Genomic DNA, 21,103 nt, shown 5'->3' with positions numbered 1-21,103 from the left:
CGTTTTAAAGAACTGATTCTAGAGGTGATGAGAGCATATGTGCTTATTGAACAACAGAAAGCCTTGGGGGCAACTTCCCATGACACTCATCCTAGAGAGACCACGCAGTAATAATCACCATCTTGTTAGTCTCATCAGGTAATTGTGTGACACAATCCTGATTCCTTCCTTGCTCTGAAGCAGGGATGGGTTCCTGAGGCCCTTCAGATGTCGCTAGACTCTCAATCTTCTCCAGCAATCATGGCGAATAGTCAGGGATGATGGGAGTTGTATTCCAGTAACATCTTTGGCCCCCTTCAGAGATTACAGACTGACTTTGCAGATATGCCTCCATACCAGGGCTATCAGCATCTTTTGAGTAAAGCATGGATAGAGGAAACTGAGAAGGAAGTGGTGGATGTAATGATTTGTACTTTTTTGAAATGGCTTTCCTGACCAGAAAGGAAGGTGCTGCTTCAGTAGTCAAAGCTCTACTGAAGGATATCATCCCCCAGTTTGGAGGTCCTCAAATAACAGAGCCAGATTTGGGACCCCACTTCAATAACCAAGCTGTTTAAACAGTGCTTACATCCTTGGGAATAACCCAGCAACTGCATCCACTGCATTGCCCACAGTTATCAAGGGCTTGTTGAGAAAACTACTGGGAAAATTAAGGTGGGATAGGGAAAACTTGGTGAAGAAACTTAGCTTAGAACCACCTCAATGGTAGGTACAAGCCTGAGCCCCGATGAAGTCCTCTTTGGAAGATTATTTCAGTTAACTGGGCCATTATGCATTCTATATGCTTCACTAATGGGAGGAGATTAAAAATTGGCTGAACATGTTGAAGAACTCCAGAATGCATTGACTCTCACTCTTACGCTCTTTAGGAATACTCAGTCCTGGCCTCTGGATGATCTGCAACCTTGTGATTGGGTCCTGGTAAAGAAGGTAATAAGAAAGAATTGCCCAGAGCCACAGTGGGATAGCCCTCATCAGGCCATTCATCCCTCTGTAAAATTGGAAGGAAACAACACCTGGATTCGCTGCATGCAAGTTAAAATGAGTTCCTGACCTGTTGCAGTTTTTACCCTGGAGGTTAGGGGAACACCGGGTGCCTCGGGGGAGCACAGCTGAGGGACTGACCTAGAAAAGGTCACTCCAGAACCAGACCATAGAATTACAAGAACGAGAAGCACAAATGGAGTTGGAGGAATCACAGATATTCCCCTTGAGGCTATGCAGATGACCAGACTGAAGCATTTCTCCAGAAAGACTGGTAAACTGAAACGAACTGTTTCCCTTTTGGAAGGCCAACTATTGATAGAGAAAATACTAAGATAGAAGATTTTTCAAACTTTCCATCTGAATGGTCTGGACCTGAACGTCACCAGGGAGTTTCTCGCCCTTGGTGGAATCATAATCTTTGGTGGGTGGTTATTTGTGGTACTTACTCCTTTGTCTTTCATATTTCCTTTTGGTTGGACTAAACATGTACTATAAATTTGTTGTTGCTTTTAAGTCTTTTTAGTTGTTGTTTTTTAAAATCTTATACCTGTGCTATATGAACTGCCTTGAGATCTACAGATGAAGGGTGGTATACAAATTTAATAAATGAAATTTATTGCAATGTTTAATTCTTTGGCAGAAAGACTATATCTCAACAGACTGAAAGGTGGGGTTTTTTTGCAAATACAGAGTACTGCAATGCAGTCTTTCTTCTGTACAGAGGATGATGGGAAGGACTTCAACTAATTTAAAGAAAATTTGGAATGAAACCATTACAGTGGTACCTCGGGTTAAGAACTTAATTCGTTCCGGAGGTCCGTTCTTAACCTGAAACTGCTCTTAACCTGAAGCACCACTTTAGCTAATGGGGCCTCCCACTGCCACTGCACTGCCACTGTGTGATTTCTGTTCTCATCCTGAAGCAAAGTTCTTAACCCGAGGTACTATTTCTGGGTTAGCGGAGTCTGTAACCTGAAGCGTCTGTAACCTGAAACATCTGTAACCTGAGGTACCACTGTATGTGGCAAGGGTTGGAAGGATTTAGACCTGTTCTCCAGTATGATTTGTCACCAAGCATTGGGGTGATAGTATATTTCTGTTTTGCTTGGAGTCAGCAAATGCAACCGGCCCTATGGTTGGCATGTTATTGGCATGTTATTGCAGGCTGCCTGTGAAAATGTGTTAAAATGGTGGGAATGGATGGTGGGAAATAAATGAATCAAACCCTCTAGGAAGTTGCAAGGAACAGGAAACAATTCCAAAGGGCCATGCAACCACAATAATAGCAGAGGACCAAAGTGGATACTGTATGGTTTCCCAGAATCAAATTTGACTATTTGATTAAGCCCTGAGAAAGGTTGGGTATTTAAAGATAAAATAAGTGCAAACTTCTCAATTCCTCAGTCCCATTCTTTATATTTTTTTGCAAGAGGCCATGTGTTGTGCTATGGATAACTCAGGTTTTAATATTTTAGGCTGGGAGCAAAATTGTAACTGGTATCGGAATACAGTGGTATCTCAGGTTAAGAACTTAATTTGTTCTGGAGGTCCGTTCTTACCCTGAAACTGTTCTTAACCTGAGGTGCCACTTTAGCTAATGGGGCCTCCCGCGGCTGCGTCACCGGAGCACAAGTTCTGTTCTCATCCTGAAGCAAAATTCTTAACCCGAGGTACTACTTCAGGGTTAGCGGAGTCTGTAACCTGAAGCATCTGTAACCCGAAGTGTCTGTAACCCAAGGTACCACTGTAGTAAGTATAGGGGAAATTCACATGGCTTACCCCTCCACATTAATATTGGTTCTCTATATTTTATTTGTGGACAAATAACATATAGAAGGTTATTTATGGGATGGAGGAGAAGGGTGCAGAAGGCACTCATTCTAAGGGATCCATGACATCACTGAAAAAGAGAGGTACCCTTGCTTTCAAAACAGTGCTGGTTGACGGGTTTCCCCTAGCAGCAGGTTGAGTGTGGCTAGTCCAAAGGCAGGTAATGGATTGAGCAATAGGGGAAGAGAAGACAATGAAAGAACAAGATAACCACAAAATCAGTGAAGTTGAGAATCAGTCAATTCTCATTCTAAAGCATTTTCCAGGGGATCTCATAACCTTGGTTGGCTTCAGGAATTTCATGAAAGAATAATTTATTAATTCATATAGGAAGACTCATCTTTCTATATTGTTCACCTTCCATTTTGTTGCTCTTACACTTGCCAAATTTTATAAATTAAGAAAAACCATTGTAGGGAGAGCAAAGAACTTCCTTATACATTATTTTCTGGACGCAACAAACAAACAACTGGTGTGAACCATGGAAAGCAGTAATGATGACGGTTGTGTAAAGGACTGCTGGCCTTCCTGGGCCATCTCCAGGCTGCCTGTTCACTCACCCCACCCACCCACTCACTCAGCTAAGCCGTCTGCTCGTTCAGACCCCAGGCTTCCCTCTGTTGTGCAATCATGGAAGCAGACAGGCGGGTGGCAGCATCACAGGGAACAGATCAAAGCCCACCTGGACTGCCTGCCCGCCAGTGTGTTTGCTCATTCTGCTGGCCTGCTCATTCACATAGTCATCCTATCGGTTTTGCTTGTTCCATCCACTGTTGTCATGCTGCAGTTCACATGGTCGCCTATTGGCGGCCACACAAACTGCAGCATGATGACTTTTTCCCTTCTAAAAATATTTAAATATAAACACAGTTATGGCCTATCGCTTCTAATTATTGGCAGCCACTTTATCAATAACCCAACCAGGTGTTCATATTCCCATGTTGCCTCTGGATGGCAGATAGGCTCTCCTACAATTATTAACTTTTCACTCTCCCAGTAGTATTACATCAGTGTTTCTCAAACTCGGGTCTCCAGCCAGCAGGACAAGTGGTCAGGGATAATGGGAGTTGTAGTCCAAAAACAGCTGGAGACCCGAGTCTGGGAAACACTGTGTTACATTCTCTTTGCCACACTAATGAACGGAATCAACAACTATAAACCACTGGTGTTATGCCACTTTGATGTACAGTTTCCATACAGATTTAGGAGATGTGTGTGATGTCAGAGTACAGGCAATGGCATGTAGACAGAACATGATGTACTGACAATATTCAGGATACAGAGGTTGACAAATATAGTAAATTGATTAGCTACAGCTCTGGCCTTGGTTCACTTGTAGGATTAAATGATCCTCATTTACTTAACAATCTTGATTCTAATTAGTAACTTCTTCAATAACTTGTGGCTTGCCCTGTGAGTCTTTATTAAAACAAACATTTCCTGGATTCTGCACCCCAGAGAAGACAAGCAAATGAATAAATAATTGTGTACAAAGGACATTATTAGGAGGATATTAGTGTTGGCATTCTTTGCTGATAAAGTCCTATTATTTTTAATTGCAACATACAGAACTCTGTAGCACAGTCTATAATTATTCCCTATGTGCTTTGTTTGTCCCATAACAAAATAACCCTTAGAGTATTTGTCACACTATGGAATGATATGATGCAAAATACATCTTAAAAGTGTACATGTGGAGTTTGGATGAGTATTGAAAATGCATTGAAAATCAACTGGAATCAGTATTTATGAAAGGCAGTATATAAAGGCCTCAAATAATAAATAGATTAATAAGTAGTTAATGGTATGGACCATAACAAGGGAAAAGTTGTTGCTCAGATAATTTCCTAGCATATTTTGATGAAATAAAAACCCATGTACTGTAAATGATACATATTTTTTACCTGAAGGGAAAATTTTCCCCATGATTCTCAACTTTCAACTTTGTACATTAATTGAAGGTTAGGTATTCTCACCTCCATGGCATTAAAATAATTTCACAGACCTCTGTTTTTAATGCAGATTTTGTTTCAAGTCTTTATCGTGCTTATTTTTTAAGATATTCACTTCAGAATTGGTGAGGGAACATGTTAGTGACTTTTTCTGAAGTAGAGTTACTATCTTGAAATCAGACCATGTGATCTGACCATGTGGCCAGCATGACTAAGCCACTTCTGGCGAACGAGAGCAGCACACGGAAACGCCGTTTACCTTACCGCTGGAGCAGTACCTATTTATCTACTTGCACTTTGACGTGCTTTCAAACTGCTAGGTTGGCAGGAGCAGGGACCGAGCAATGGGAGCTCACCCCGTTGCCGGGATTCGAACCACCAACCTTTTGATCAGCAAGTCCTAGGCTCTGTGGTTTAACCCACAGTGCCACCCGCGTTCACTTTGTAGTTGTGTCTTAATTAATGTGGCCTTGTAGTGGGTCAGTGAAGTGCACTTCCTGTTCCTTTTTCTTACCTGAAATCACCCAGGCAAAAAACATCCAAGGGTGGGAATGGCAGCCTTCTACTGCCAAGGGTTGCATTCCTTTGGTGGAAATTTATTGGCATGGAGGGCACATGCCCAAGGTGGACAGAGGCAGAGCAAATGATAGGCAAAGTGTTCTGAATGAACTAATTGAACATAAAGAGTGTCCCACACCAGTTTTCAACATGGCTGCCTCAGGTATGGAGCTGACAGGCTGTCTGTGTAAGATGGCTGCCTAATTCCTCTTAGCTTGCCCTACCCACCTCACCTTCGCAGTTCCCCTCTTTCAGCCAGCACTAGCAGACGGAGGGGGAGAAACTCGTTGCTTTTGGGATGCTCTGACTAGGAGTACCCATTGCTCTGTTAATCTTCATCTAACCCTAATTACATGCCATTGTAATTATTTGAAAGAGTAACTTTTACCCCTAGAAAAGACACAAGTTTTAATAGATTATGTTCCTTTCTAAGCATACATCAGTTGAGAAGTATTTTGTCAGTTTTATAGAGAAAGCGTGTTCTCCCTAACAGAGAGCATGTGTTGCAGTTGGGGGAACAAGCCACCCTGCCGTTACTGGGCAGATTTGGTGAGGAACCCAAGCCTTTAAGTGGTTAAAATTGGGTTGCTGGGGAGTTTTGATTGTTGCCAATTTGGAGGAGGGGTCAGAGTCTTTAAATACAGGGGCCAGACGTTGGATGTCCTCTTGGCCATTTTGCACCGGATCACCCGCCCTCCCTCCCTTTAATAGGGTGGTTTTTTCTTGATCGCTTGACCTTGCTATGCCTGTCATGGGGTCGTCCGCCTTGGAGCGGGGGCCTGGTAGGAATTTTGTCATCTGGCTGATTGGCTGGTGCCATTTGGTTTTTGCCTACTGCGTAGCAAATCGTCACAACTTGTAAGGTTGGCGGTTAGGCATTGGTTAAATTGGTGCTTGGAGGGGTAAGTGCCTACCCCTCCAAATGATGCGGAAAGGGAATTCCGTTAAAGGAATCCAGGGGCTTGCCATTCTTTTCGTCCTTGTCCCTGGCATCGGACTTGGGCCGTGCAAGCCCCACAGGAACATGAGGGTGAGAAGTGAGGGACTGATGCCCAGCTTCATTTTCTCACCCAATACTTGTTTCCCACGCTGGCTTCTGTTGGTGTCCGGAAGGCCAGCTCTGTCCCTGAGGGCAAGGACAGATAGCCATAACCAATGCCTAAGCAACCACTCACATTTTTTGTATTTTGAATAAAGTTGTGGCCAAAATTATGCCAAAAACCTTAAACAAAAATTGATGTGTGAAGTGTGATTTTTTTGGGGGGTGGCATTGTGGGACTCAACATGCAAGGCTAAAGAAGCAGTATCTGGCAATGCAGACTAATTCTCCATTTTTCTGAAGCAGGTTGCAACATTACTATTTTCTGGAACTGGCAGTACAGGCTTTGCCTTTCCTCACTTCTCTTCTTCTTCTCCTGTTCTGAAATTGTCTGGTGATGTCTGAGGGCAATCACACCACTGTGACAGAGTTCATTTTTGTAGGCTTCACAGATGATCCACGCCTAGAGGTTATCCTCTTTGTGGTGTTCTTATTGATCTACCTGGCAAATTTGGTTGGGAATGTGGGCATGATCCTCTTGATCCTCCTGGATGAACAGCTTCACACACCCATGTACTTCTTCATCTGCCAGCTCTCAGTAATGGACCTGGGCTACTCCACTGCCATTGCCCCACGCATGCTGGCTGACTTCCTGTGCCAACGTAAGGTCATCTCCTTCTCCAGCTGTGTCATTCAATTTGTGTTTTTTGTGATATTTGTGGATGCTGAATGTTACACCTTGGCTGCCATGGCATATGACCGCTATGCTGCTATCTGCCGCCCTCTCCATTACTCCTCAGTCATGTCAAATAAGGTGTGTGTGGTGCTAGGGATTAGTTGCTACTTTGCAGGTCTGATGAGTATGGTGGCCCACACCAGTCTCACATTCAGCTTAGATTTCTGTGGGCCCAACGTTATCAACCACTTCTTCTGTGAGATCCCTCCACTCATAGCGTTGTCTTGTTCTGACACTTCCATCAGTGAAATCCTCCTCCTCCTCCTCCTCCTCCTCCTTCTTCTGGAAACAGCTCCCTTATGAAGGTTCCTAGGGCTTGAGGATAGAGCAAAGAAGGTTGAAAAGCCATTACCTTCTGGCCAACACAGAGTCTCTCACCCCTCAAATGGATATATTCTGAAATACAGGAGGACTACAGCATAGGACTAAGCTTCTAACTTTAGGTTTAAAAGAAATAGGCTGCTGGGCTATGGTATATAACATCGTATACTTAAAGTATTTAGGTGGTCATTCCCTTTCCCCAGAGAATCATGGAAGAAGTTGTAGTTCTGTGAGGTGGGGGACATGAATGTCTAACAGTGACTTCTCATTAAGTACCCACTCAAAATATAATTTCAATGATCTTTGGAGGAATCCATGGCAGTTTTAATTATGAGGTACTCTACTTCCAGAAGAGGAACTTCAAAGGAAGCACATTCCACATTTGGCTGAGGAGGATGCTGTGACATATTGGGAGGACTGAGTCAATTCTAGGTATAATTTTCTGTATAACAGAACAAAATTTGTGTTGCTGAGGAAAGGTTCAAGAGAAAGAACTTCAATGAACATCTTTAATTATCTCTGTAAGGATGAAAGGGAGAAATTGACAAGGGGAGGGGTACCCTTGAGAAGTATTTTTAATGGCTTCCTGTGGAGCCATGTAATCCTTGCATCAGCCATCTGGGGCTCTGAGCTGAATAAATAAATACCACCTTTCTGACTTGCCAGTTTACAACAGCTAAGAAGCAGAGGAGAGGACAAAAGTATGGACTGAGCATCTGACTTTCAGGTGGGATAAAGTTTTTCAAAGCAGGAGGGGCTCAAGGTTGTGTAAGTAGATATGTGGACCCAAGCTAGCTCAGGGAATTTTGGAAATTTAAGAAGTCAAGGTTTCTGCTTGAGGAATCCCCTAGCAAACATTGTCCATGCTAGAGAGTCCACCTTGCTTAGAATTCTTACTCAAGTTGACATTGAAAACCAAGCAAGAATCTCCTGAAAGCAGTTGTTGTTGTTGTTGTTGTTGTTGTTGTTGTTGTTGTTGTTGTTGTTGTTGTTGTTGTTGTTGTTGTTGTCGTGCTGCTAGAATTGGGCAACAGATAGGCACAACAATATTTAACAACCCAAATGCTGTGCTCTTCCAAGGGTAGTCTGGTTAAAATGGCTGGTGAGTAAGATGCAGTGATGGCCACTGACCTGGATGGCTTTAAAAGAGGATTAGACAAATTTATGGAAGAAAAGGCTATCAGTGGCTGCTATGCACGGTGGTTATGTTCTACCTTCACTGATAGAGGCAGCAATACTATTTGCTGTGAATCACAAGTGAGGAGAGTGCTATTTCATTCATGTCCTGCTTGTGGACTTTCCATAGGCATCTGGTTGGCTGCTGTGGGAGCAGAATGCTGAACTTAAGAGGCCTTCAACCTAATCCAGCAGGGGTTTGCTTAGCTTCTTAATGTTTACATATTCAAAACCAGGACAATTTCAGGGTCATTATCTTCTTTTATAGCAGGCAGAGCTAACAACTCAGGGGGATCTGCACAGGGAATATTCACTTCAGTTGAAGAGCCATAATATAAAATGGAATCTGGAATAAGTCATGCAAACAGGGTGCTACAGAGACCATGGATATAACCCAGAGAACTAGTAGGACAATGGAAGGTTCCAGGCCCTGTGCTGCTCTCATGGTTCTCTCAGGGAAGGTTGGGTAGAAGACTAGAAGATCCATTAGCTCCCAGGAAAAAGAGATGGTAGCAGGAGAAGAGTAACATCAGGAGAGTATAGATCCTTCCTCCCCTTCTCCCACAGATTAGTGATTTGGGGAAAATTTGTTGAAGATCTCTCATAACACCAGCCTCCTCATATGTCAGGAAAAGAGGGGAGGGAGTGTCTTATAGGAGCTATTCACCCAGAAGTCCCATTCTTTAGCCTAATCCTATCTGCCATGGTGGAAAAGATTGCAGAAGCTTCATATCCTCAATCAACTGCACCAGTTGCATAAATGTGCCCCTGGATGTGTTTCCCTTTTTACTGCACTCTCTGGCTACACCTTTCTAGATCCACATGCAAAGTATATGAAAAAAATTATTCACTCTATTGGGATCTGGTAAGAAATGGAGCTACCAGCATGAGTTTGACCAAACTGCAGGAGGCAGTGGAAGACAGGAGTGCCTGGCGTGCTCTGGTCCATGGGGTCACGAAGAGTCGGACACGACTAAACAACAACAACAAATGGAGCAAATAATGGTCAAGACTTTATAAAGCAGCATATTCTATCTGTGGCTTTAACTAAGGCAGGCTTTGATTCCAATCAGGGAAACGAATGAATAGAAATGTTTAATTATTGTACTTTCCTCCATATAATAAAATAACTGCTTTCTTTTCTTTAGGAAGAAACACTGAATGTGATAGTTTATGTTCCTTTCATAACATTGACTAAGGGGACTTGAAGTGATCGGTGGACCCAGTTGCAGAAGGAGTGCTGTATTCTCTGTCCAGCAGGGCAGACTGCCTTTCTCCCATTCTATTGCTCTACACTACAAAGCATTTCTTCTGACTCAAGTAGTGTCTTTTGTCTTCTCTCCGGATCCCAAGATCCCCAATTTGTCTTCAGCCACGATGGCTGAGGGCAATCATAGCCAGGTGACAGAGTTCATTTTCTTGGGCTTCACAGATAATCCACGCCTCGAAATGGCTCTCTTTGTGGTCTTTCTTTTCATCTACCTGGCAGATGTGGTCGGAAATGTGGGCATGATCCTCCTGATCACCGTAGATGAGCAACTCCACACACCCATGTATTTCTTCCTTTGCCACCTCTCCTTAGTGGATCTGGGCTACTCTACTGCCATTGCCCCACGCATGCTGGCTGACTTCTTACGCCAGCGAAAAATTATCTCCTTCTCCAGCTGTGCCACACAGTTTGCATTTTTTGTAGGTTTTGTGGATGCTGAATGCTATGTCTTGGCTGCCATGGCATATGACCGCTATGTGGCCATCTGCCGTCCTCTCCATTATACCACAGTCATGTCAAAGCAGGTTTGCCTGGTACTGGCTATTGGTTCCTACGTAGCAGGTCTAATAAGCCTGGTGTCCCATACCAGCCTGACTTTCAGTTTAGATTACTGTGGCTCCAATATCATCAATCATTTCTTCTGTGAGATCCCCCCACTCCTAGCATTGTCTTGCTCTGACACCTACATGAGTGAGATCCTCCTCTTCAGCCTCTGTGGCTTCATCGAGTTCAGCACCATCCTTATCATCCTTATCTCCTATCTCTTCATCTTTGCTGCCATCATGAGGATCCGCTCTGCTGAAGGCAGATGTAAGGCCTTCTCTACATGTGCTTCCCATCTCATTGGAGTCACCCTCTTTTATGGGACAGTTATGTTTATGTATCTGAGACCGACATCCAGTTACTCATTAGATCAGGACAAATGGGCCTCTGTGTTCTACACGGTTGTGATTCCTATGCTCAACCCTCTAATATACAGCCTTAGGAACAAAGATGTGAAGGAAGCTTTTAGAAGAGTTGTCAGCAAGAAAGTTTTATCCCAGTAATATCTTCTCTCAGTGCTGTTTCTAGTCAATTCTGCTTGTCCTTTGCCTAGAAAGCACGGGTCTGAGCAGTTTCCCACTTGTCTCAGACTTTCTAGGTCCAAATGATTTTGCCTTTGCCTCCCACTGTCCTCCAGAAAACCCACTCCTTAGTGCTAAATCTGAAGAAACAGTAACCTGTGGAAAACTCAATTGCTGTTTGTTCTGATTCAGTGCTAAATGTTGAGTTTCCCTGGGGGAAAGCAGCAGGGCAGCCTTCAGTGATGACATGCTAAGTTCAAAACATTACGAGAAGGAATACATTCCATGTCTTATGCTGCAATATAATATTGTGCAGGAGTCTATAGATGTTTACAGAGTATGATAATAGCTATTCTATACTACTAAAGAAAGAGAGGGAAGAAGACTTGTTTCCATTAAGAGCTGTGATATTTGTTTCCATGTGTGTGGCTCTATGAATATAATGCAAGTTTTAGAATAATTACAATATTTCCCAGTATTTTTCACTAAACACACACACACACACACAAAATTATTCTCAAAACCAAAAAGAGTTAATGATAATATCTTACTTTCAAATGTTTTTATTTATGAAAAACATTATTAGATTTTTTTTCTACTTTAACTTTGATTGCAGTGATGATGAGCCATACATAAAGCAAACATTTTAAGAGAGTATTATATTGATTCACATTTTTCTGCACCCAGAGAGTTAGAGTCTGAGAAAATTAATTACAGTTATGTCTCGTTGGTATTCATGGGACTGAAGTTGGTCATGACTAAGCTTTCACATTAATTTTAGTGGGACTAAGTGTGATTAACTTGGTCTGGAGCCAACAAAAATGTCCAAAGAATTTCAATGGTTTCCTTTCATGCGTCAAAATATATTAGGGACTATGTCAGGATGGAAAAAGGACTATAAAAAACACTCCAGAAAAATTACTTTAAGAGGTGAGCTAATAGCTCAGTCCTTTGCTATGCAGAAGTAAGTCTCATCAAGCTCAATGTGACTTTCAGGTATGTGTATAGGATTGAAGCCATTGTAATCATTTAAGTTCTACTTACTACATTACACTGACTGAAAGTTTTTGGGTTTATTTCTCAAGCTACTTATGGGAGATTTATGTGACTCTGGGTTATGTGAGGCTTGCATCAAAAATGGAAGGTAGAAAATGGTGTGGTGGAAAATGGTGGTCAAAATGCATAGTAAAATTATATGTTCTGCATCCTCATAAAGATGCAGCATAACAAGAGTCACTGAGGTGAAGGTATGGTTGCTTCCCAAAAGACCAATTCTACACACATTACTGATGATTTGTGCTCATGATGCTACACAATCCTGCTTTCAATCCTGTTTGCTCCTGCAAATGTTTTGAGGTGGTCATTTCATGGACTGTGGCTGGATGAAAGATGACAAAGTGCTGGGGTAGCATCAGGTAATTGTATAGAGGGTGAACAACTAAAATGATGTCTATATTGGATCCCAGTGGAAATACTTTGAAGATTCTTAGGATTCTCTCCTGTAATGCATTACTGAATAAAGTCTGTCTGATTTGGAATTTGGTGTGGGCCTCCATACTTGAACCCCTCAAGGGGAATTTGATGGAGTCTTCTATCTGAATGGTTCCCCAACCCTAGCCCATTTTAAGATGAGAGAAAATAAGAGAGAAAAGGGGCTTGAAATTGCCCAAGGTCCTTAGCACCTGGGCAGCAGAATGAGTACACACTCAAGTCACCTGGCACACAGATTCTCTATGTTGACATGTATTTCTATTTAAACTATAGTTGCATGTCAAGGCCCTGTACCCCCTCCTTTGATTAAATAAAGCACGTGGACATCGGTATTTTACTGTAGGTTAATGGGCAAAAAAAGGCCACAACTTTTATTGGTTACAGAATGTGAGTGGTATTGGCTTTAGGTATTGAACCCAACTATATCTGACTCCTACCTGCCATGCAGGAAGTCTCACAAGGGTTAACCACCTATAGGGGGATCATGCAAAAGGCTGGGCTGGATGAATCCCTAGCCGGAATTAAGATTCCCGGAAGAAATATCAACAACCTCAGATATGCAGATGACACAACGTTGATGGCAGAAAGTGAGGAGGAGTTAAAGAACCTTTTAATGAGGGTGAAAAAGGAGAGCGCAAAATATGGTTTGAAGCTCAACATCAAAAAAACGAAGATCATGGCCACTGGTCCCATCACCTCCTGACAAATAGAAGGGGAAGAAATGGAGGCAGTGAGAGATTTCACTTTCTTGGGCTCCATGATCACCGCAGATGGTGACAGCAGCCATGAAATTAAGACGCATGCTTCTTGGGAGAAAAGCAATGACAAACCTAGACAGCATCTTAAAAAGCAGAGAAATCACCTTGCCAACAAAGGTCCGTATAGTTAAAGCTATGGTCTTCCCAGTAGTAATGTATGGAAGTGAGAGCTGGACCATAAAGAAGGCTGATCGCCGAAGAATTGATGCTTTTGAATTATGGTGCTGGAGGAGACTCTTGGGAGTCCCATGGACTGCAAGAAGATCAAACCTATCCATTCTTAAGGAAATCAGCCCTGAGTGGTCATTGGAAGGACAGATCATGAAGCTGAGACTCCAATACTTTGGCCACCTCATGAGAAGAGAAGACTCCCTGGAAAAGATCCTGATGTTGGGAAAGATGGAGGGCACAAGGAGAAGGGGACGACAGAGGATGAGATGGATGGACAGTGTTCTCAAAGCTACCAGCATGAGTTTGACTAAACTGTGGGAGGCAGTGGAAGACAAAAGTGCCTGGCGTGCTCTGGTCCATGGGGTCATGAAGAGTCGGTCACGACTAAACGACTAAACAACAACAACAAGGGGGAGCCCTGCTGATGTACATCAACCAGGAGCTCCCCCAAGGTAATCAGAAAGTTTGTGCCATGGCCCTAGCCACCACCTGGGCAGAGTTAGGTGATGGCCACATCCTCCCCTCCCATAAACCAAGCTTTTCCAATGTGTAACCACCCAACCTTACAAAGTTGTGACAATTTGCTACGAGGTAGGTGAAAACCAAGTGGCTGGTGCCAATCTGCCAAATGGAAATATTCCTACCAGGCCCCTTCAGCAGGCGCCCAACCGAAATCCATAGCAAGGTCAAGGTGAAGAACACCAGAAAAAAAGGGTGGGAGGGCGGGAGATCCGTGGAAGCCAGGATTAGAGAGGGAGATCTCCTGAGTGCGCAGCCACTTTCATGTGGCAAGCCACGCCCCCCAGCCTGCTGTGGTCATGACGCACGCCAGGGCTCCCTGTGATGTGGGGGCCTAAATATACCCCACCACCACCACTGAAAGGCAGGAAGTGCGCGGCCCGCTTGCAACCCCGCCTCTCTCTGAAGAGAAGCAGCTTAAGTATTTCTAAATTTCAGAGAGGAACCAGGGGGCTTGTTGTTATCATCACTGATCAGCACTGACAACTAGACTCATTTGCAATGAAGCAATCGGAAGCACACTTTTTGGCCCCCAATCTGCTATCACATCTCTACCTGCTGTGCACATGACATCAGGTGTGGGGCAAGTGGATGTGGTTTGGAGAAAACACCCTAGCAGGCCAAACTGGAACCCCCACCAGGCCTCATCTGGCCCACAACCAGAAGTTCCAAGCCCTCTGTTTTATCGTGTCACAATATTTTTTTGTATGTGTTTGCTGTAACAGATTAATGTGAGGTGATTCTTCAGAGACATCAAATCCCAAGTGCTTCTCCTACTTTTCTATAACCTTTGCTTTCCATCCTGTTTTTTCCTCTGCAGAAACATAATGGAGGAGTAAGAAAGGATCCTTGACAGTAACTTTTCAGCTCAGCGCTTGTTGGGTTGGGTTTTGGGGTGGGGGGGTGGGGGGTGGAGTGTGTTCCTGGGAAGCGGCAGGGCAGTTACAGAACTCCAGGTAATATAACTGCTTCCTAACTGTGTTGCGAAAATGGGGCAAAATGCTAATGTTTAAATTTTATTTAGTTTGTTCCTTTAATAACAACAGGAAGTCACCAATGTGCACTATGTTTTATAATCACTGGGAACTGGTTCCATATACAACAATTTCCAGAAGGATAGCTGTGTTAGGTTTGTTGCAGCACAATAACAAAAAAGTCTTGTAGTACCTTAAAAACCAACATATTGATGGCTACATAAGTGTTCGTGGACTACAGTCTGGGATTTTGCAGGTTCTGTCTACTCATCCTTTCCACTTAACCATCCCCTTACTTACGAATTCCTGCAGTCAACTGACTTATGGCTAGGACCTAGAAACTTGTATTGTACCAACACTTTCCTCTGATTTTCAGAGCATTCTATAAATTAACAAGAAAAGAAATTACGTTTGAAAATTAACAAAGAGAAGAGAAAAGTTTGAGGTGTGGGCTTGTTGTGCTTATCTTACTATCAAGATGGCCAAGGGGGGTTTGTATGGCTGTCCTTTCTTTCACTGTACAAAGCATCTCTCTAGTGGCTTGCAGCCTTCCTGGGAGCCCCTGCTTCCTGAAAATCTTTGGTTCAGCTTTCCTGTAAGTGCTGGGTGGTGAGAAAGCTGTCCACCATGCTTCTGACAGCTATTCATTGTTGCTGTTTTGCAAATGAAGTCTCTTCTGCTGTTAAAGAAATAGGGGAGGGCATTCTGAAAGATGAAAGGAAGGACTTCCCTTAAAAAACCCTAAAAAACCACCCAAATTCTGAGGCTCTCAGTAACCTGATTCCTGGTTTCCTACACTTCTCCGAACAGGGAAGACATCATAGAGCAACTCCTCCCATGCACTTTTTCAGATTAGGAAGCAGAACATGGAAGCAACAGAGCAGTGGGGAAATATTTAATCAGGGGTGGGGTGGAACCCCATACTTACTGAAAGCTTATGCTTTCTAAAGTCTCCTGCAAATGAGACAGAAAAATGGATGTCTCTTTTGCAGAGAAAGAAAACTGCCAAGAAATTGGAAGAGAGGTCTTGGAACATCAATTTAGCATTCACCCCACCATTGAAATGCTACTTCCTTGTCTCCATTTCAAACACTATCATTAAGACACAGAGCTGCATTGTGTTTTTTTTCTCATGGAAAGGTAAGTTTTTCCCCCAGCAGTGGAACATCCATAGAGTACAAGGACATTTGCAAGGGTTGCCATTCTCATCACTTCAGTGAGCATCAATACCAGGAGCAGTATATGTCACTAGGTGCTGATTCTGCACTTCACTTCATCTGCTGTTTTCCCTTATCCTCCTCACAGATTAAATGTGAATGAAAATGGTTGGCTGCAACAAAACATTTGTGTCCGAGTTCATATTTTTGGGGTTCTCCAATCAACCAAGGGTGCAGCTGGTGCTCTTTGTGGTGTTTCTGGCTTGTTATCTGTTCACAGTGTTTGGGAACGTCATCATCATCTCAGTTGTCAGCACTTACCCTCGGCTTCATACACCCATGTACTTCTTCCTTATCAATTTGTCTTTCTTAGACATTTATTATGTCTCCACCAATGTCCCCCAGATGCTGATGAACCTTGTGACCAGAAGGAAAACTATCTTATTCTGGGGTTGTGCAATCCAGATGTATTTTTCCCTGGCGTTTGGCATGACAGAGTGCTTTCTGCTTGGCGTCATGGCTTATGATCGGTATGTGGCAATCTGTCAGCCTTTGCTTTACAAGGCCATCATGAACTGGAAGCTCTGTGCTCAGCTGGCTGCTTTTTGCTGGTGCAGCAGTTTGATGAGCTCCATGATTATTAACATTTTCACCTTACAATTGCCTTTCTGTGGTCCTAACATCTTGAACCATTATTTCTGTGAGGTGCCAGCAGTGCTGTCTTTGGCTTCCACTGACACTTACCTTGCTGAAATGGTTGTCTTTGTTTTCAGCATCATCATAGTCTTCATTCCCTTCCTGTTTATTATTGTCTCATACACCTACATTTTCTTAGCTGTGCTGCGGATACAAACTGCCCAAGGAAGGCTCAAGGCATTCTCTACCTGTGCATCCCACCTCACTGTTGTCACCATATTTTATGGGACAGCCATCTTCATGTACATGCGACCAAGGTCGAAGTCCTCACGAGACGGGGACAAAGTGATTGCTTTGTTTTATACCATTATAATGCCCATGCTTAACCCCCTGATATATAGCCTAAGGAACAAGGATGTGAAAAATGCTCTGAAGAGACCATTGGTGCTAATAAGATGATGGGTTTTTCTGACCAGATGGTACCCAGAAATAGCTTTTTGTTATTAAGCAGCATATAAATCTCACTAATGAATGATGGACATGTCAGTCAGGATTTAAGCCAGGTTCCACCCTGTATGATGACCTCTGCCAGGAGAGAGACAGGGGAAATGTGTCCCTGTTAATTCTCCTTGAACTCTCAGTAGCTTTCAATGCCATCAGCCACTTCTGGAGCAGGTGTCTGAGTTAGGGATGGGCAGCTCCACTTTGAAGTGGTTCCAGTCCAGCTTGAATGGTCATTTCCAGAGGGTGATGCTTGGGGAGTGCTCTTCAGCCCCATGGAGCCTTCAAAGTGGAGTTCCTAAGGGTTCACTTTCATCCCCTTTGCTGTTTAACATGAAACCACTGAGTGGGGTTATCCAGAGTTTTGGAATATGTTGTCATAAATATGCTGATAACACACAGCTCTACTTCCCCTTTACATCTGCAGTTGTGGCTGGGGATGTGCTGGACTATTGTCTTGCCTTGATAATGGATTGGATGAGAGGCAACAACTGAAGCTCAATTCAGACAAGACTGAGGCACTGTTTCTGGGTAGTTCCCTAGACTGAATGGATGGGAGGTTGCCTGCTCTTGATGGGGTTACACTTCTTCTGAAGGAGTGGGTACTTCTGGACCCTTTGCTATTGCTTGAAGCTCAGGTGGTTTCAGTAGCACAGAGTGCCTTTCATCAGCCTATTATGGTGGTCATGAAGGCCCAAGCTAGACCAGTGAGAGCTGGTCATCAGCATGCACAATGGCAATGAAGTCCCCTAAACAATAGTCAGCAGTCCTAGTCAGGGCTTTTTTTTCCAGTTGGGACTCACTGGAACACAGTTCTAGCTCCTCTCAGAGGAGCACCATTGCCATTCTAAGAGAACAAGAGAGTCATTCATGGTGAGTCCTAGCACCTCTTTTTCTAGAAAAATAGCACGCTGGTCCTAGGGTTCTCCAACAGCATGCTGAAGACCACCTTCACTAAATCAGATAGGGACAAGGTGTCAGCATCCCCAGTGTGACTCTGTAACTCACAACGAGGTGCAAGGATGTGAAATATGTTCTGGCAAGACAGCTGATGCCAATGAGATTGTAGTTGTTGTTTTTTTCTGGACATTTCTAAGAGAACATTTTGTTATTTATGAGCATATAAATCTCATTGATGAATCCCATGGATAAAAAGAAAGTTTGAACCAAGGAATCCTTGTCTGTTTGTGGCCAGATGGTTGTCATTATTGATTGATTGATTGATTGATTGATTGATTGATTGACTGACTGACTGATTGACTTACGAGCCAGTGTGGTGTAGTGGTTAAGAGTGATAGACTCATAATCTGGGTTCGCATCTCCGCTCCTCCACATGCATCTGCTGTGTGACCTTGGGCTAGTCAAACTTCTCTGAGGTCTCACAGCCCCACTCACCTCACAGAGTGTTTGTTGTGGGGGAGGAAGGGAAAGAAGAATGCTAACTGCTTTGAGACTCCTGAAGGGGAGTGATAAAGCGGGAAATCAAAATCAAAATCCAAAACTCTTACTGGCTTACTCACTTATTTAACTTGCATAGTTCCCTTCATCTGTAGATCTCAGGGAGGTTCACAGCATAAAAATACAAGATAAAAACACAAAATACGTAATAAAAACAAGAACAAAAACAAAGAAAAAACAAAGAAAACCCTCCCCCCCATTCCCTCCCATGAACACATTTAAAAGGATATAGGATGTTAGTTAGCCCAAGGTCTGGTTGAAGAGGAACGTTTTCACCTGATGCCTAAAGGTAATGAAGACCCAGTGGAAATTATCTGCGAAAGCATTATGCAATTGGAGAGCTACTGCAGGAAACTTGTGTTTCCACCATCCAGACCTCTCTTGGAGGAGGAACACAAAGAAGGGCCTCAGAGGATGATTGCAGGGTCCAGTTTGATTCAAATGGAGAGAGGCCTTGAGGTATTGCAGTCCTGAGCCATTAAAGGTTTTGTGGGTCAAAACCAGCACTTTGAATTGGGCCCAGAAACTAACTGGCAGCCAGTGTAGTTGGGCCAGGATCAGTGTAATATGCTCAAACCATCTTGCCTCGGTGAGCAATCTGGCCACCAAAGTTGTGCCAGCTGAAGTTTCTGAACAGTTTTCAGAGGCAGCCCAACATATAACACATTGCAATAATCTAACCTAGAAGTTACCAGAGCACAGACAACAGTAGTTAGCTTATCCCTGTCCACCTGTCCAAGCTGGTGGACAGCACTCCATGCCACTGAAACCACATGAGCCTCAAACACCAGTAAAGGGTCCAGAAATACCCCCAAGCTATGTACCCGCTCCTTCAGAAGAAGTGTAATCCCATAAAGAGCAGACAAGCTCCCATCTATTTGGTCTAAGGAACCACACAGTAGCAGTGCCTCAGGGGATAAAACTGAATCCTGAGGAACCCCACTTTGAAGAGCACTCCCCAAGCAACAGCCTCTGGAAATGACCATCCAAGCAGGACCAGAACCACTTCAAAGTAGAGCTGCCCACCCCTTACTCAGACACCTGCTTCAGAAGGATATCATTGTTGAAGGCATCAAAATCCACTGAGAAGTCAAAGAGAATAAACAAGTTCACATTTCCTCCTCTTCAAATGCATGTGTTTGAAAGGATGTGTGAAAGATCAAGTTCTGGGCAGCCAAGCACAGATACCGGTACATTTACAAATTCGTGTGTGTGTGTGTGTGTGTGTGTGTGTGTGAGAGAGAGAGAGAGAGAGAGAGAGAGAGAGAGAGACTCCACAGGGCCATCCTGTTAGGCTGCAACAGATTGTAATGGATTGCTTTGAAGTCACTTCAGCACCAGATGAAACCCCCCCCGCAAACCACCCAAATATGTAATGTGCAGAGGAGGGCAACGAAGATGATTAAGGGGCTGGAAACAAAGGTTCAACAAAGGTTGAAGGAGCTGGTTATGTTTAGCCTGGAAAAGAGACTGAGAGGAGATGTGGTTGCAATCTTCAAATATCTCAAGGGCTGTCACATGGAAGATGGAACAAGTTTGTTTTGTGCTGCTCTGGAGGATAGAACTTTCTTCAAGATACAAGAAAGGAGATTCTGACTAGACATATGGGAAAACTTTCTGATAGTAAGAGCTGTTTGACAGTGGAACAGTCTTCCTCAGGAGGTTGTGGACTCTCCTTCCTTGGAGGTCTTTAAGCAGAGGTGGCCATCAGTCATGGATACTTTAGCTGAGATTCCTGCGCTTTGCAGGGAGTTGGACTAGATGACCCTTCTGATCCCTTCCAGCTCTACAATTCTACGATTCAATGATTTCAGCTGAAAATTAAAAACTAATGAATATTTGTCGAAGCTCCCAAATAATATGGACTTCTAATGGATCTGCAGCCCTTACATTTGCTGCTTTTTCTTGTTGAAATCATAAAGATAAACACAAGGTAGGTGCCTCATGCAAGTTAATGAACTCTAGGGAAGATGTTCACAAGACTTATTCCCTCCCCAAGGAATAGAGTAAGTAAACAAATCTTTACACAATTATCATATAGCAGCCCACCTGAGAGCAACAAACACCAAATGCATGCTTTTAATTGAACCAGACCTCTGAAATGCCACCCCACTGACAGCACACTGGGAACAAGACCTTCAGAAAGAGAGAACGTTCTCCCCACCTACCCTTGGCAGTCAGGATTATTTGGCATGAAGGAACGGAAGTACACACTGAGATCAGCTTCTTCTGAGAAGATTTATAATGCCATCTTTCCCTTTTTATATTCCAATTACAACATTTCTAGAATCCCATGCATTATGTGTGGAATGATGCCTACTTACTTTCCAATATAACAAGGAAAAGGGGACACAGACACCAGAGCCATTCTTTGCAAGCAACAGAAAACCATGTGTTTATAACCCAGCACACCCAAAACTGACTGCCTGTTTTCATGCAACGTCGCTTTTCTTTTATGTCTCCTAGCTTTGAAAGACTTGCAGCATCTGAAAGAAAAAGAAGACC

General features: G+C 43.4%; 4 protein-coding genes across 4 annotated transcripts in view; 3 read left to right on the top strand and 1 right to left on the bottom strand.

The window, feature by feature from the left end:
* LOC114601534 (apelin receptor) overlaps positions 1-21,103 on the bottom strand; it is a 492,419-nt gene that overhangs the window by 285,438 nt on the left and 185,878 nt on the right. The gene's annotated exons all lie outside the window — the stretch shown is intronic.
* Positions 6,764-7,405, top strand: LOC144328991 (olfactory receptor 5AR1-like). Its single transcript, XM_077935112.1, has one exon. It carries the CDS (start codon positions 6,764-6,766, stop codon positions 7,403-7,405), a length of 642 nt encoding a protein of 213 aa, XP_077791238.1.
* LOC114601619 (olfactory receptor 5AR1-like) lies at positions 9,977-10,915 on the top strand. The gene has a single exon (XM_028738935.2). It carries the CDS (start codon positions 9,977-9,979, stop codon positions 10,913-10,915), a length of 939 nt encoding a protein of 312 aa, XP_028594768.2.
* Positions 16,163-17,098, top strand: LOC114585206 (olfactory receptor 2D3-like). The gene has a single exon (XM_028707619.2). It carries the CDS (start codon positions 16,163-16,165, stop codon positions 17,096-17,098), a length of 936 nt encoding a protein of 311 aa, XP_028563452.2.

Source organism: Podarcis muralis, chromosome 1, assembly GCF_964188315.1.
Source record: "Podarcis muralis chromosome 1, rPodMur119.hap1.1, whole genome shotgun sequence".
Taxonomy (NCBI): domain Eukaryota; kingdom Metazoa; phylum Chordata; class Lepidosauria; order Squamata; family Lacertidae; genus Podarcis; species Podarcis muralis.
The sequence above is the reverse complement of the archived record's forward strand: the minus strand, read 5'-3'. Positions and strand labels throughout refer to the sequence as shown.